Source organism: Asterias amurensis, chromosome 17, assembly GCF_032118995.1.
Source record: "Asterias amurensis chromosome 17, ASM3211899v1".
In the NCBI taxonomy this organism is placed as follows: Eukaryota; Metazoa; Echinodermata; class Asteroidea; order Forcipulatida; family Asteriidae; genus Asterias; species Asterias amurensis.
The window spans coordinates 9,687,788-9,703,950 of NC_092664.1; the positions used below are offsets into that span (position 1 = coordinate 9,687,788).

General features: G+C 37.5%; 1 protein-coding gene across 1 annotated transcript; it reads right to left on the reverse strand.

The window, feature by feature from the left end:
• Positions 1 to 10,313: 10,313 nt before the first annotated feature.
• LOC139949721 (DNA-directed RNA polymerase III subunit RPC10-like) lies at positions 10,314 to 16,123 on the reverse strand. The gene is made up of 3 exons (XM_071948222.1): positions 15,938 to 16,123; positions 13,943 to 14,030; positions 10,314 to 11,860 (listed from the first exon to the last, which is right to left on the reverse strand). The coding sequence occupies exons 1-3, from the start codon at positions 16,046 to 16,048 to the stop codon at positions 11,727 to 11,729; spliced, it is 333 nt and encodes a 110-aa protein (XP_071804323.1). The 5' UTR covers positions 16,049 to 16,123; the 3' UTR covers positions 10,314 to 11,726.
• Between the last annotated feature and the right edge of the window lie 40 nt (positions 16,124 to 16,163).

Genomic DNA, 16,163 nt, shown 5'->3' on the forward strand with positions numbered 1-16,163 from the left:
AGTCCGACGACCGTTAAAGCTTAACGGCGCCCTCTATTGGTTAAAACAAACTATTTAACCAAAATTAATTCAACTTCAGGGGGGGGGATAAGGATTTTGCACCTTATTTACCGAGCTGCGACAAAAGGAAGAATGTTTTTTTCTATAATGCGCGCTTCTCACCTGCCTGGACAAAACAGGGGGTCTCCTATTGGTCCATTACCCGAACAAGAATATAAGTTTGACCAATCACACACAACTCCCTGATGGTCTTGCAGATTAACACATTCCTCGGGCAGCCTACTTGTTATTAGCCCGGCCAGCGATGGCCCGTGAATGTGGTTAAAATGGATGTGCTTTGAACTATGTTATAATGCCACACCGTTATGAGCTCATATAACCTTTAAACGTTATAGCAAAGATATAATTTATAAGTCAAAATTATGCCAATTTACTCCACCTCCAACTCATACGAAATAAGGCAATTTTAATTATGAGTTTTTTTTTCTCCAAATGTCTAAACGCCCCGAACACATTCAACACCTGTGGATTATTTTGTTTAAAAAAGGGGTGGGGTGGCAACCCAAACCACACCCACAGAAAAACAAAAACATGCCAGAAGAGTGCTTTGATTCTCCTTTAAATAATTGCCTAATAATCGGGGGCGGGGTTTGACAAATCTAGCTGGTCTTTGAACGTAGCATTCTCCTTTCCCTGGTTTTCTAAATTTAAAGCCTACTTCCCGTCATTTTATTTCTCTCACTGGAATAAATAAATATAACCATCCAGTTCGGTAGCCCCTGAACATGTTCATTTTTTTTGTGCACATTCCATGGACTGCTATTGACAGTGAAATGTCACCTGTTTTAAGACCATTGTCTAAGCCTGAATAGAGTTTGTGCTTTTTCGAAGCACCCATTGTGGCCAATCCAGGCCATGCTTGTTGAGCTCGTGCTGCGTCCATTTGGATCTCGTGTCGGGGACTGGCAGCATGCCGTATCTCTCGGCTCTTTGGACTTCGCGTTTTCTCGATGAACTGAACTTTAGGCTTCTGGTAAATTGTACCAAAAAATATTTACCACGGCCAATAAGAATGTGCATTCAGAAACATTTCAGCACAATAACTGTGGCACTTTACATAACTTTTGACATTATTTTGTTGAGGCTTCGCCACGGCTGATATTAATTTGTTCAAGAAAGATGAACCATGTGGCATGTTGTCACATGGCAGACTGGTTACTGAATTTAGGAGAAAATTCAACGTTGAACCCTTTATTTCATTTACAATAACTCATCGTGAGTGTTACAAGCAAATGTTGACGACTAAAATGCAAGTTTCAATTCAACTTCGGAGTTGAGCTTGCGAGTGAGCTCCTGACCAGCCAAAGTTCCAGCCACATTTTTGAACTGTTTCCCGAGTTGCAGAAAGAACATTCTTGGTGCTGGTGACCCCAATGTGCCTGTCCAGATGGGGGATGTAAATCTATGGATATGTGGTATGTGGAAGATCTATGGATATGTGGTTTGTGGACGATCTATGGAGGTTCACCAAAGGACCAAGGTAAAAAAACTTCGCCAGAAATCCGACCTCCACTTTTTAAGTTCGGATGTGCGATTTACCATTTTAATAACATTTTGGATCTATTTTTTCCAACCCATTGAACAAAAATCTCTTGAGCAACTGGCAGTATAACAATCTAGTAATTGCAAAACACTCAATTTCAATAACACCTTTTTGTTAAGAAATAAATGGAATGGTATTTACACATCTGAAAAGACCTGGCTGTTAAAAAAACCCAGAACTATTGAACTTAAAAACACCTCATAACAGAAAACAAACAAGACAGATTTACTGTGTAATAGTGGAGGTCGGATAGCGCAAGTTAACCCTCAAGATCAAGATCAAGACAAGATGAAGACTGCAAAAAAGTAAGAGGAGATCTAACCCGTTCTCTTACAGAGTCCCACCCCTCGTACCGCCCCTTCCCCATCAATGTTCTTCAATCTTGTTGATGTTGTCCTTGCTTAATGTCTATCTTTCATGGTGACTTCAAGCTGTCTCTGCATTTCTTGAGTTGCATATTGGTCGAAGCCAGTGATGCTTTTTAATTAGGAGACTAGTCTTACTGGAAATTTCTGTCTGTGTTGATACTTCAAGTCGTCAGTTGTCATGTTTATTCAAATTGTCATGATTTAGAAAACAATTTTTTCTTAAATTTTATAAACATAAGGGTAAATTAAAACTGTACCATAGTAAATTAACACAAAACTAATTGTAACCACTATAAATGTTTTAGAAGTAGTTAAGCATGTAATGAGGAGGAGTGTTTGATCATTAGGAATTGTAAATAAATCATTTAGACCAGCTAAATGAATATTTTACACTTTCTGATATCATCATAACTCTGACTTCCGATTTTAAGCAATTTCAAAATGAAGTATTTGGTAACTGAAAATAATAGAGAAAAGACGAACAAATACAACCCTAAAACAATAATAGCCACCATAAATGTTTAAAAATTAATAATTATGCAGACCGATAATAAGTCCAGTCCAATCAACATTCATTCTGATGAGGAATGTTAGATTTAGGAGTATTGTAAATAATATTATTTAGTCCATGCTAAATGAATATTTACATGTTCCTAATATCAGCATTACTCTCACTTATGAATGTAATTATTTGAAAAATATTAACAAAAACGTATAGGCAAACACAAGCTTAGAAACTTAACTTAGTCCTGAAATTAAAATCTTTTATAATAGCGCCTAACTGTCAAACTTCCGCTTATTCTCGAGCGCTGCGGAAAAAGAAAAAAATGAAAAATGAATGCTGTTAAAAAAGAAGATAAAAAGAAGAAGACGGAAGTCAACAGGAGAAAAAAACAGACGGTGAAACAGAGCAGGTCATCCATCGGGAACATGCATGAAGGGGAGATGTCAGGAACTCGTAGGTAAGTATGAATAGTTAGACAGTAAGGGGATAAATAGTGTTGGCCTAGAAATAAGACTAACTCTCTACTTTTTCAACAGGTTTGACAATTGTAAGTATATGTTGTCTTGAGCCAAGAACTGAGCTGTGAGTAAACGATGATGAAGACTCTCCCTAAGATGTCACTGACTGGAAGCTGTTCATCAATGGTTAAGTATTAGGTAAATGTATCAGGGTAAATTAGTCTAGCCAAACTTTCCCCCAGCACGTCTAACCAAACATTTCTGAACAAATTTTCTCAACAGCGCTAACCAATTTTCTCAACAGCGAGCTAACCAATTTTTTTCAACAGCCTGACCATTAAATGGTTAGGCTGTTGAGAGAAATGGTTAGCTTGCTGTTTTTCTCCGTAGCCTAACCTAGCCTCGACATAGGCTATACTTTTTTTTTTTTTTACACAGATTGTAATGCAGAAACTGAGAAGCTCCCTTGATGTCTCCAAAGGTCAGCAGGGTCAATGAGGTCAAGTATTAGCATCAAAGGTTATGTATCGGGTGAATTGTAATGTAAAGTATATGAGGGTTTTTGCAAAAGAACAAAAAGGAAATTTAATTGTGGCAAGCAGTTGTGCCTGCTGGCAGCTCTGGGACACCGTTAATTTCATCGGCTGGAAAAGCATGGGGTTAATCTCTTATAATTGCGGCAAGAAAACGTGCTCAGAAGGCAGCTTTTGGACACTGTAAATGACATTGTGTTGGTAAAGTGTAGGGTTATCTTTTGTAATTGTTGCAAGCAAAAATGTGCACAGAAGGCAGCTCCTGGGACGCCATTAAATACATGGGTGGGAAAGCATGGGGTTATCTCTTGTAACTGCGACAAGAAAATGTGCACAGGGCAGCTTTTGGACACTGTACATTTGTTTGGTAAAGCATGGGGTTTATCTCTTAATAGAACTTTGGCTAATTGATCTGACCCAAAATAATCTTTCTACTTTTTTCATCTTCCACAAAGCAGATCCTGTTCTCTCCTTGAAGAATGAGATGATGAGGAAGTTGTGTTCTGGAATCTTGACTGAGCTGAGGATGCTACCAGCAGGGACTGTGGTCATAAACGGTTTGAATATGTATCGAGTTTTACCTATGAGCATGGAGGTAGAAATAGACTATTTCTACCTCCATGCTATGAGTAACAAGTAATTAAAGTCTGGTTCATACATACTTCATGCGAATGCTAAGCGAATTTCGACATCACAATGGCTGTTTTCAAAGCGAATGTTTTGCAGGAGTTGAACAAAGTTCAACTGTTGCGAATTAATCGTTACGAATTTGTGATGTTGAAATTCGTATCACTTTGGCATTCGCAGGAAGTATGAACCGGGCTTTACTGGGGAGAGATTGGCCTACTAAATGTATCAACAACTCAATCAAGAAACTTGGAGGATGATAGACATCAGCATCAGTTTATCAACATCTTTGAAAAGAAAACATGTATGAATAGTCAAATAAGATTTTGGTTCTCAAACAACTCTCTAAGATGTTAAAAGACATCTGTTAGCAGCAGTTGAAATACTAGTATCATTTGAGATTCTACAAGAGCAAGCGTAACGAACCAGTACACTTGATTTAACAAAAGTGTAATGTTGTACAATCTAAGTTGAAATCCTTCAGGAAACACATTAGTGGGAGACTTTGAGGCACTAGGTGGCAGCAGACTTACCAGGTAAATTTCCATTGTTGACGTAGTTCTGAGCGTGCGCACATTATCAAGAACAATGGACTTTACCTGGTAAGTCTGCTGCCACCAAGCATCCCAAAAGTCCCCCCATCATTGACTCTCAATGAAGCTTATTAGAAATGTATGTAAATGCATGATTATAATTTTGTCTGTTGAATTTTTCCTCATAGTTGAGTGTGGACTACAACTATTGTTTGGCTGAGCATCGTTGGAAGATACAGAGAGTATGGCAACTACAACTGGACCTTATGAATGAGCATCACTATAGAGGATACAGGTGAGAGTCAACAACAGACCGCTTGAAGTTTGACATAATTCTTTTTAAATTTCTATTTGAAAAGAATGTTCATCCCACAAATTACAAAAGCAAAGGAGGGAGTTCAGTTTTAAGTATTGGCACTTTTGGAGAAGACAAAAGTCAATCAGAAGAAAAAAAAGTTCTATCCCAACACATAGAACAACCCACTGGTGGAAAACTTCATCAATAGAAGGTAAAAGGGGAAAAAAACAACCCTGGATTGTTGCATGTTTTTGTTCAATGACGACGCTCTCCTGACCTCTTTGTCAAGTTCCCCAGCGGAAGTTTCAGGAAGGAAACCAAGTGATGAGTTGAAGAACTGATTGTAGCTCAGTGAAGAAGTTGTTTCTGGCTGATGGTATTCAAACTTTTACCCAAACTACTGATATTTGTATGGAGAGGATTCATCAAAAGTAATCTTTGGAAATTATTTATTTTCCATTGCAGATTGAGACGATTGACTTTGAGATGACATTCCCGCAACCTTGGGAGGCTAATCAATGTTTCTTGGGAGGGTGTGTGCCACCAGCTTTTTGGAACCACCAGCTAGAAGACAACACCATTTCAAGGTATTAAATAACTCGCTGATAGAAGTTCAAGTGACTATGGATGTTAAGACTAACCAATTATTTTTGGGCAGGCGCAAAGAGTCAGCAACAGGCCACATGGTAAATTTGAATAAGAAAATATTCTTATTTTTTCCTTTAAAAAGGGACACAAAATGTTGATATGGATGAGTACATTCATTCCCATCCCTTAGTCTGCAAAAAAAAAAAAGCACACACATTAAACCCATGGCGTACAACCTATATAAACTGGGAGGCCAAGGTTTAAAAAAGGATTTGAAAGGCCCCAAATCGAGTTAAAGAAAATAGATCACTTGGCGAGTTTGGAAATAACAAATGAAAGTAAAAGTTCAAAAATAATGAAGGAGATGATGTTTCAGAAGTACATTTTGAAGGTTTAAAATTTTCCATTTTGAAAGAATACATTCATTCCCATCCTTTAGTTTACAATAAACACACCATTAAAAACCAATTGGTGGAAAAATAAATGATTTTCAGGAGAAAAAAAGAAATGGACTAAGCACAAAAAGATAAAGGAAAACATGGATTGTGTTTCTTGGATGTCATTCAGACTTTACTGAAGAAAATTTTACTTAATACAATGAATATTATGGTTTATTTTCTACAGTGATGAACTTAGAGATGACAATCACCCAAACTTGAGGCTATAATCAACACTGGGGACTGTGTGCCGCCAGCTTCAAGTCTAGCCAGCCCACTCTTTACTACAAGTTTAACCTTTGAAGAGATCCCTCTATGTTGAGACTAACCAATGCTTGGTAACAGACCGCTTGGTAAGTTTGAACACTATATATATGTTTTTTCTTTGGAGCGGAGAACCTTAAGGATGTTGATGCGATCCCGGCACAGCCAACAAAAAGTCAACCTGTTTGGTAAAACAAATTAATACAAAAATCCAAATAGTTCTTTGAAAAGAAGGTTCATCCCACAAGTTCAACAAGGGAGTTTATGTTTCGAAATTAGCACATTTGAATGTTTCAAATCATCCATTTCAAAGAATACATTAAAACAAACCACAAAACGAACTGGTGGAAAACTTCATCAAAATAGGAGCTTTTCACCAAAATGTAAAAAAAAAACACCCCCAAACCCCCGCCCCCCAAAAAAAACTAAAACAAAAAACAACCAAAAAACAAAAAAACATAAGGAATTTTGTGTAATGCTGTGTGCATGTTCACTTAGTAAAGGTACTGCCATGGATTTTACAAAACTCTTCCTATTAAACTTAAGACTAATCTTAGGACTTAGGAAGAGTTACTCGAGATAAGACGAGTTCTAACTCTTTGTGAAATCGTGTCGTAGCCTAAGGATACTCTCGCATACAACAGTAAGCTGTGCCAAAAGGAGGGTAAAGTCACAAGTTTCCATTCGCTTTTATCTAAAACCAACCCCTTTTGAGCAAACTGGTCAATGCCCTAATTTGATAAGATAATCTGATGCAAATGTAAAAACAAACTCATTGTTTGTTTAACAGAAAGATAAGTTATTGAAGCATTGATATTATCATGTCAATGCCAATAACTTTTAAATTTGAATTTGGGTGATCCCCCCCAAGTTACGCCCCTGGCATTTTTTTTCTTGTCAGAACAACTAATCAATGCTTATATTAAACAAATTTATTGAAACTAATCTTTAAATAATGGTTTATTTTATAGCCCAGACTGAGACAAACCTTGAAGATGACATTCACCCAGCCTTATCAACAGTCAACGCTCGTTGGACCGAGTGCCACCAGCTGAAGGACTGCGTCAAATCTAGCACGATGACTCTTCGCTACAAGAAGTTCAACTGTCGAAGGGCAATAGGTAAATCGATGCTTTTGGCTTATGTGCCACCGGCTGAAGGACTGCAGCAAGTCTTGCAAGATGATTCTCCAGTAAGAGTTAAACTGAGTCACAGAGGGATTGTTGCGGACAATCAACACTTTTTTGGACTGTGTGTGGCACCATTTGGAGGACTATGTCAACTCTACCTAGATGACTCTTCGAGATACAAGCTCAACTGTTCAAGTGACACATTGATTTGACGCTTCATAGTTGCAACCAATATTTTTTGGACAGTCACCACCTGAAGAAAGACTGCGTCAAGTCTAGCTAAATGACTCCCACATCTTCAACTAAAACAAACTGGACAATTGACAGCTCCATTAACTGCATAAATACACTTGAAGAGAGGACTGTCTACGGCCATGGCCGATTTGCAACTGGATGTGGCTGTTGCTACGGGAGACATACAATGTTTAGATACAAGCAAAAATTTCACAGCCATTTAGTCAGATACATGTACGGCCTTAGTTTTACTTGTTGTTTACTCATTAGGCATTTCTTGACTCCATCAAACTCCAATGTTGTTGTACAATGTTAGCTTGGTACTCACGTCAGTAATTTATTTGATAAAAACTGGTCTCATGCTAATTAGCATTGATGGTTCTTAATGGAAAATTCACTTCAAAGTTAAAGTACAATACGTGTTGGATTTTGATGGTGTCAGAGTTGATAGGAATATATTTATAAAGATGGTGCAGCCTTTGTAAAAAGAAACAAGCAATTACATCAACCCAGGGCCCGATTTCATGAGGCTGTCAAATAGAAAGCACTGCTTTTTAGCAAACAATTTCTTGCTGAGTAAAACATGAGTAGTGCACCAATCAAAATGGTGTAAACTTTACAAATATCTGGCTGGTTTCTGTAAAAGGAACACGTTGCCTTAGATTGGATGAGTTGGTCTATAAAAAGCATTTGTAACCGTTTGTTATAAAATCAATGTGGTTGGAAAGATGTTTTAAAAGTAGAACACAATGATCCACACAAACATGCCTCGAAATTGCACGGTTTTCCTTTTACCTCGTCGACTGACAAGGTCTGCCATTTATGGGAGTCAACTTTTTGACTCCCATAAATGGCCGACCGTGTTAGTTAGCAATGGAACAGGAAAACCACGCAATTTGGAGGCAAATAATGTGTGGATCATTGTATTCTACTTTTAAAAGATCTTTCCAACCAGATTGATTTTATAACAAACGGTTACAAACGCTTTTCAAAGACCAACTCGACCAATCCAAGGCAAAGTGTTCCTTTAAGCAATATTTTTCAGTGCTAGGCAAATTTGTTTGCTGACACGGTCTATGAAATATGGACCAGGTTACCAAAAATTTCAGTAAGTGTTTTCTTTGCTTGCTGAAATCGTTTCGCTACAAATTAGTGAAAATTTCAACAAATGTTGAGTGCAAAGGAAGCTTTTGAAAAAATTAAAACTGAATCATTGAATAGTTTCCAGCCTTTTTAAAAATCATGGCAAGTAAAAAAGATTATTATAATAATTATTCTGGAACAAACCTAATAAAAGATTGAAATTGATGAAGGTAGAAAAGAGGAAAATCTTGTGACAAAATTATGATGTTAATGCATACAACTATCTTAGTGTTGAGTTTAAGGTAAGACGTTTTATTTTGGAATTAGCCTTTTTGAAATATATGGTGGTACTAAAAAGTACACTGGTTTGGGTGAAATTTACCCAAACCTATAGTGTAATATTATGTCCAACATCTCAAATTGGCTTATTGTTTGGTGCCCTTTATCCATACATGTAGTAAGAAACTTTACACATACATTGCTTAAAGGAACACGTTGCTTTGGATCGGACGAGTTGGTCTATAAAAAGCGTTTGAAACTGTTTGTTATGAAATGCATATGGTTGGAAAGATGTTTTAAAAGTAGAATATAATGATCCACACAAGTATCACTCAAAATTGCACGGTTTTCCTTTTACGTCGCGAACTAACACGGTCGGCCATATATGGGAGTTAAACATTTTTTACTACTATAAATGGCCGACCGGGTTTGTCGACGAGGTTAAGGAAAACCAGACAATTTCATGGCATGTTTGTGTAGATCATTGTATTCTACTTTTACAACATCTTTCTACCCATATGCATTTTATAACAAACGGCTACAGAACGCTTTTCAAAGACCAACTCGACCGATCCACGGCAACGTGTTCCTCAAAGGTTCCAAAAACCAATGGTATACTTTCTCTTTAAGTGTTTTGGATTGGTCGTAACGAGGTTGACCAAATCGGTTGCAATTAATGAGTGGCTGAAAGTTTGGCTGGAGGAAAGTTATCGTAACTTTGTCATAGCTTACTTTGGCAGAAAGTTTTACACTCGCCTCCTTACCCCTACGGTCAACCTTTGGTTATACATGTACAATATGAAGTTGAATGTTTTTGGTGCACTAGCAAAGTTATTCATTTTACCACGGTATTTATCAACGCCAATTTTGCTTATAGCGAATCCAATCATTAGCTTGGCATGAGATAGCAAACTTGGGGCCAACATTTGTTCTCCTTTTTCCCCCAAAGTGTCTTTGAGTTTTCCTATCCGGCTCCTAGGCGGCTATTTATCCCAATTGGTTCTTTAAAGTTGATACATGTATACCCTTTTTAATATTAATTAAATGTAAATGAATGAAGTAAGCAAAACGAAATATAAAATGAAATGTAATCTTTTGAAATATAATATTGTCAATTTTAATTGGTCTTAATAAGTGGTAACAGATTTACATGTTTGCCAAATAAAAAACATATAATCATGAATCTAATTTGTCATAAATTAATCAGTCTCATCTTGGTAAACTGTGTCCAAATGTGCCATTGGTGCTCCATAATCTTTGGTAAAGAGCACAAAACATGAGTTCTGATGTCGGCTACTAAATGTGGGTTTTAATCCAGGGCCTATTTTCATAGAGCTACATAAGGGTGGGGTGGCACGTTGGGGGGGGGGGGGGGGACTGTCGTCATGATCATATCGGGGGCCTAGTTTCATAAAGCTGTTTAGCAGAAAGCATTGCTCGACAAATTTCTCAAAGCACAAACTGGTTGGGGCACCAGTCGCGACAGTGTAAACTTTATGGAATGTTGGCTGCTAACCTGTTTTTGCTTAGCTAGATTTTCATGTGCTTAGCAGGTTTTTGTGCTTACAGGCTCTATGAATTTAGGACGAGGCCTGTAGCTGTACACAGAATTATGAACTCTAACTCAGTTACTTAAAGGAACACGTTGCCTTGGATCGTCCTGGAAAAAAAAAATACGCCACATCGGGGTCGACCCAGGGAAGCTAATCGAATGCACCCTTTGTAACGCAACCTCCAGATAAGCAAACCCTGGTACCATTGTGAATATACCCATTCATTTTGTATGGGCTTGCGCCATCTCTTAGTTAACTACGAAAAAGTTTGCCCCAAATCATGTGACATAGCAACTGTCTGTGTAGTCTGATGAATTCAAATTTAAGTGTTAACTTGTGGATCAAGCTCATCATTGTACAAGACAATATTCAAATCTAACAACAAATGGCTTATCACCATTCTGTTCATAAGTGCCTGAAATAACACAAAGGCCAGGGGGGGGGGCATAAGCCTCCGTTGCCAAGGTCTTGGCCTTTGCGCCCCTTCAAAAGTTTCCCATAGACTTTGAAGATTCTCCAATGAGAGTGCCCTTAGCAAAATGAAAATGGCCTTGCCCTGTCAAAGATTGAAATCTGGGCCAGTAATTGTGCGAAAAATTTCCACATCACACAAATTGGCTCTACCCATTATGAAGGCGCTATACTTCTTGTAATGCCACATAATTCACCTTTGAGCTTGCCGATGATTTGCTCACAAAAATGAATGAATGGATGAGGAAAATGAAAAATATATCAGAGTCCAGCATTCTCCAGAAGATGATCAGAGCATACTGATCGAAACGTCGAGTTAAACCAACGGTTCTTTTCAGAACCACATCAACTCATTTAGAGATAGTCATTACATGGTGTTACCGCAAACTCTTCTATATCTTATTTCCACCATGCAAAGTTTCAAATCCTACTTAAAAAAATATTAGTTTTTCAAAAACTTGTACATCATACTATCTTTTTAGTTGGTAAAAACAGGGCCCGATTTCATAGAGCTGCTTTAAAAGCACAAATAGTAGCTTAGCATAAAAAAATTATGCTAACCAAAATAAGGTTACAAGCAAAACTACCATGTCACCAGAACACTTTGTGACCGGTAAAACTGAGCACTATTCTCTGCTTAAGCATGTTAAGCAGCTCTAAGAAATCTTATCTTCTCATATCCTCTGAAACGTACATTGCTTGACTGAGATATCAGTTTTTAAAATAAACAACTTTTCTACAAACATGTGGTCTGAAAATTCTTTAACCGGCGTCCCGCCATCGGTGTCCACACTCCGGGCTGCAGCATTTGTAGAAGGTCGTCATAGGTTCATCAGCTGAGCGGGTCTGTATCTGCATGAAGTAGGCCCTCGCGTGTTCACACTTGGGACATTTCTCTGTGAAAAACAAAGACAAAAAACAAAAGAGATTAAAGGGGCTACATGATTTTCCTAACACAAAACACGATGTCCACAGATTTAAATTAAACTTACACAGTTTGAAGATCATGATAGTAGAAAGCTTCCCTTGAAATTTTAGGTGCTGTAGTTTTTGAGAAATGAGTAAAACAACAAATGTTCATCTCAGTTTTAACATGTAAAAACATATTAACCAGTTATGCTATGGTTTTGGTATAAAATCATAACTGGTTAATGGGATTTTACATTCTAAAATAATTTTTGTCTTTCTGAGACGAAAATTATTTTGTGACTTGTTTTACTCATTTCTCAAAAACTACACATAACAACCTCAGTTAGTAATATTTGAAGGGAAGCTTTCCACTATCATTATCTTCAAACCCTGTAAGTTTAATGTAAATCTGTGGACATTTTGAAAAAGTACCCGAAGTACACAGGGTTGGGGGGTCACTGCTGATGAAGAAATTTGAACCTAGGATCTGACTTTACGGAAGTTGAAATGATGGCAGGCCGGGAATTACACAGAGTTAATGGAGGGCCATGGACGCTGTTGCCCCTGGTCTTGGCCTTAAAAGGAACACGTTGCCTTGGATCGGACGAGTTGGTCAAAACAAAAGTGTTTGTAACCGTGTTTTATAAAATGCATATGGTTGGAAAGATGTTTTAAAAGTAGAATACAATGATCCACACAAGTTTGCCTCGAAATTGCGTGGTTTTCCTTCTACTGTGCGAACTAACATGGTCGGCCATTTATGGGAGTCAAAATGTTGACCCCCATAAATGGCCGACGTGTTAGTCGACGAGGTAAAAGGAAAATCACGCAATTTTGAGGCATGTTTGTGTGGATCATTGTATTCTACTTTTACAACATCTTTCTACCCATATGCATTTTATAAAAAACGGTTACAAACGCTTTTCAAAGACCAACTCGACCGATCCAAGGCAACGTGTTCCTTTAATGCCCATTTAGATATTTCCCATAGATTTTAAGAAATTTCTAATGAAAGTGCCATGGCCTCTGTTACCCCAGTCTTTGCCTTGGTGCCCCTTTAGAAGTTTTCTACAAACTTTATAATTTTTACAATTGAAGTGCCCTTTGACTTTAAGATTTCCAAAGAAAGTGCACTTTGCAGAATGAAAATGGCCTTGCCCTTTCAACGATGAATTTCCAGACCTGTAATGGCATTTCCACCTTTTGATAGCCCTTACAATAATATATTTTACAAAACATTTAGGAAAAGTATCCTCAGCCAGGGTTTGTCCAGAACTTTTTCATTGACCAGCCAACAGGGCTAGGCTCAAATAGTTTGTCATTTCACTAGGCCTTCAGCTTTTTCAAGCAGTCCATACTTCATATAAAATTTGGTGTTTTTCAGAACACTGAACTAGTTTGTTGTCACTTAAAGGATTTGGGTAATTTTTCAAAATGTCAATAGATTTACATTAAACTCACAGTATTTGAAGATAATGATAGTGGAAAGCTTCCCTTTAAATATTACTTACTGAGGTGCTGTAATTTTTGAGAAATGAGTAAAACAATGTCATGAAAATACTTTGTAAATGCTTAAAACAATTTTGGTATCATGAAACCAAAATTATTTACTCATTTCCCAAAAACTATGCACCTCAGCACGTAATATTTTCAGGGAAGCTTTCTACTATCATTATCTTTAAACTGTGTAAGTTTAGTGTAAATCTGTGGACATGGTGTTTTTTGTCCTACAAAAAAGTACATGACACCCTTTAAAGAGAATTTTGATCTGGTCAGTTACGGTGGACCCTGTGACTGTGAGGGAGAATGCTGTTGAATCAGGTGAATAGTCGATGAGCTCACCTCGATATTGGAAGTTGACAAACTAGTTCCTGAGGCAATTAAGCACAAGAGAAGTAGGGAAGGATTTCTTTAAATGTGGAAAAATCAAGGGTTTACCAATGTTCTTCCCATCAATTGATGTATCACCCTGGAGTCGGGGCGGCCTTTGACTTGAGTATGTGACATTATTATAGGGGGATTTGCAGATGATTTTTGCATGGGGCTATGTTACAAATTAACGTTCTCACCAGCTGTTGAGTCTACATTCTCCCAGGCTGCTGCTCCTCCCAGTACATCATCAACTTCCTTCAGTCGTGGGAACTTCTTGCTGGAAATCTAAGGAACACAAATAGACCGTTTACAACATCAGCGAATAGGAATGCAAGCTCACAGTAACTTTAAGTATCCTATAATTGACATGTGACAAATCAACCATTGGGGATACTGGCAGACTGGTCACCTCTCAGATTTAGCTGAGTATCATTTTAGACACTTTCATCTATGGGTACAATGAATGTAGAAAAGGCAAAATTGATACACCTTCAAAGAAAGGTGTCGGATTTATCTGTGTTAATTGCCCCCCTTTTAATTTTGTAATGGAACTTTGACCCTACCTCTAGAAATAATGGATTAGTCCAAGATTGCCACATCAGCAGAGTTACTCTAGACAGGATGTTGGTTTGGTCATTCTAAATACCAATGATGACCAGTACCAGACACATTTAAAGGAGTTTCTTCTTCTAGATAAATATTGTGACAGTGGTTTTCCATTATTCTTTACAGGTATGTTGATTTTACTATTTCTTTATTAATTCCATTGTGCTTTTTAATAGAAATATCTAGATTATTGAACTTTAATATTTGCTTCAAATGTGTTATGAACTTGATCAAGACAATGTAACTTGAAGACAGTTGGGAGTTTTCACTCCAAGATTACAAGATCAAGAAAGGATTTGTTTCAGACTTGGAAGACAGTTGAAATGTTGTTTAGAGTTTCCTTTATCAAGTCATGTAATAATGGACGGTGATAATGATTTGATTTAGATGAAGTGAAATTGCTTTCTTTCAATACTGCTTGGACTTTATTTAGTATTTAAAGGTTACTTTTATTGATTGAGGTATCACTTTTCTAAGTTTGCTTTCAAGTGTTAAAGTGTTCTTTATTTGTATTATAGACATTCATTACTAGTTTCTGTTGTAAGTATTTGTTGGAAAGAACTGTAGTGTTCTTTCATATAGTTTGGAAGTATTGTTAACCAGTACTTTGACCGAACTCCATGTATAGAGAATATTGGTAGCCAAAGACATTGTTTATTGGAGGTTCAAGACCTTCCTATACTAGACCACACAGTGTGAGCCCAGTGGCTCTGAAGTTGTTTGAGTGGTGTTGCAGTAGGGCAGGAAGCGAGATCAGAAGGCAATGAACACCTATTTTTTTTGTGACTACTTAAGTAGCTGTAGGCAAGAACACCTATTTTTCTTGTGAATATTTAATTAGCTACACCTTGTAACAAAGATCTAATTAGTTCTAATTATAACACACCTCAGTCTAAGTCTTGCTTGTTATGTATTCTAGTTTGCTGAAATACGGTCACATGAACTAATATTTCAGTGATCGCGCGCAGGCTCGTGTTTTGCAGGAATTGTGCACGCCGGGCACTTGTCTTTGAAAATAGTGCCTGGTTACAATTCTCTCTTGACTTGAACTGAGATTGAGAACAGCAACTACAAAACTTCCTTTCTTTTCCAGATTTCTGTTCTTATTTCACATTAAAGACTGAGGTGTTATTTATAAAACACACTATGACTAACATAATTGGGTAACTAGTGGGCGTATTTTGGGCCTGTGAGTGACCAGAAGAGGGGCCTATAGTATTTGTATTTATTTCCCTCTGCATTCGGCCTCCTGGAAATAGCATGAATAGGTCCCCCTCCCCTGTCCCTCATCTCTCTTTACTAGTCACTCAAACTAGTCCCTCGGGGAATAGACGTACACTAGTTTATTAGTTACCTCATTGCCAGTCAGTATGTGTATATTCTTAATCTAGAGACTGGTAGTTTGTAGTAGGCCAATGCAATTTAAATTGCAAGCAGCAAGTTCGTGATGCCATAAATGTAGTGAACCCCAACATCAACAGATCATCAACAGTGCATGCAGCAGGCAATGCAATTGCTAAACAAAAATTAGTTAGAATAACCATGGAGATTCCTCCATGGAATAACGTTTATTTTATTTTAGTTACCTTTCTCGTCACATTCTGAATAAATGGACACGTATGACACGCAAATCTGTAACACTGTGGTCCCTCTTCAACAACGAGAACGTTGGCACACGTCGGACAAAACATCAACATATTTTACGCTGAATATGTTTGTCTTTATGATCGAAACAAGAAAATCGAGGCACATGTTGTTATTTTCTTGTAGATATGAAGTGCGCCCTCAAGAGGGGGTAAAGTTTGTCATTAT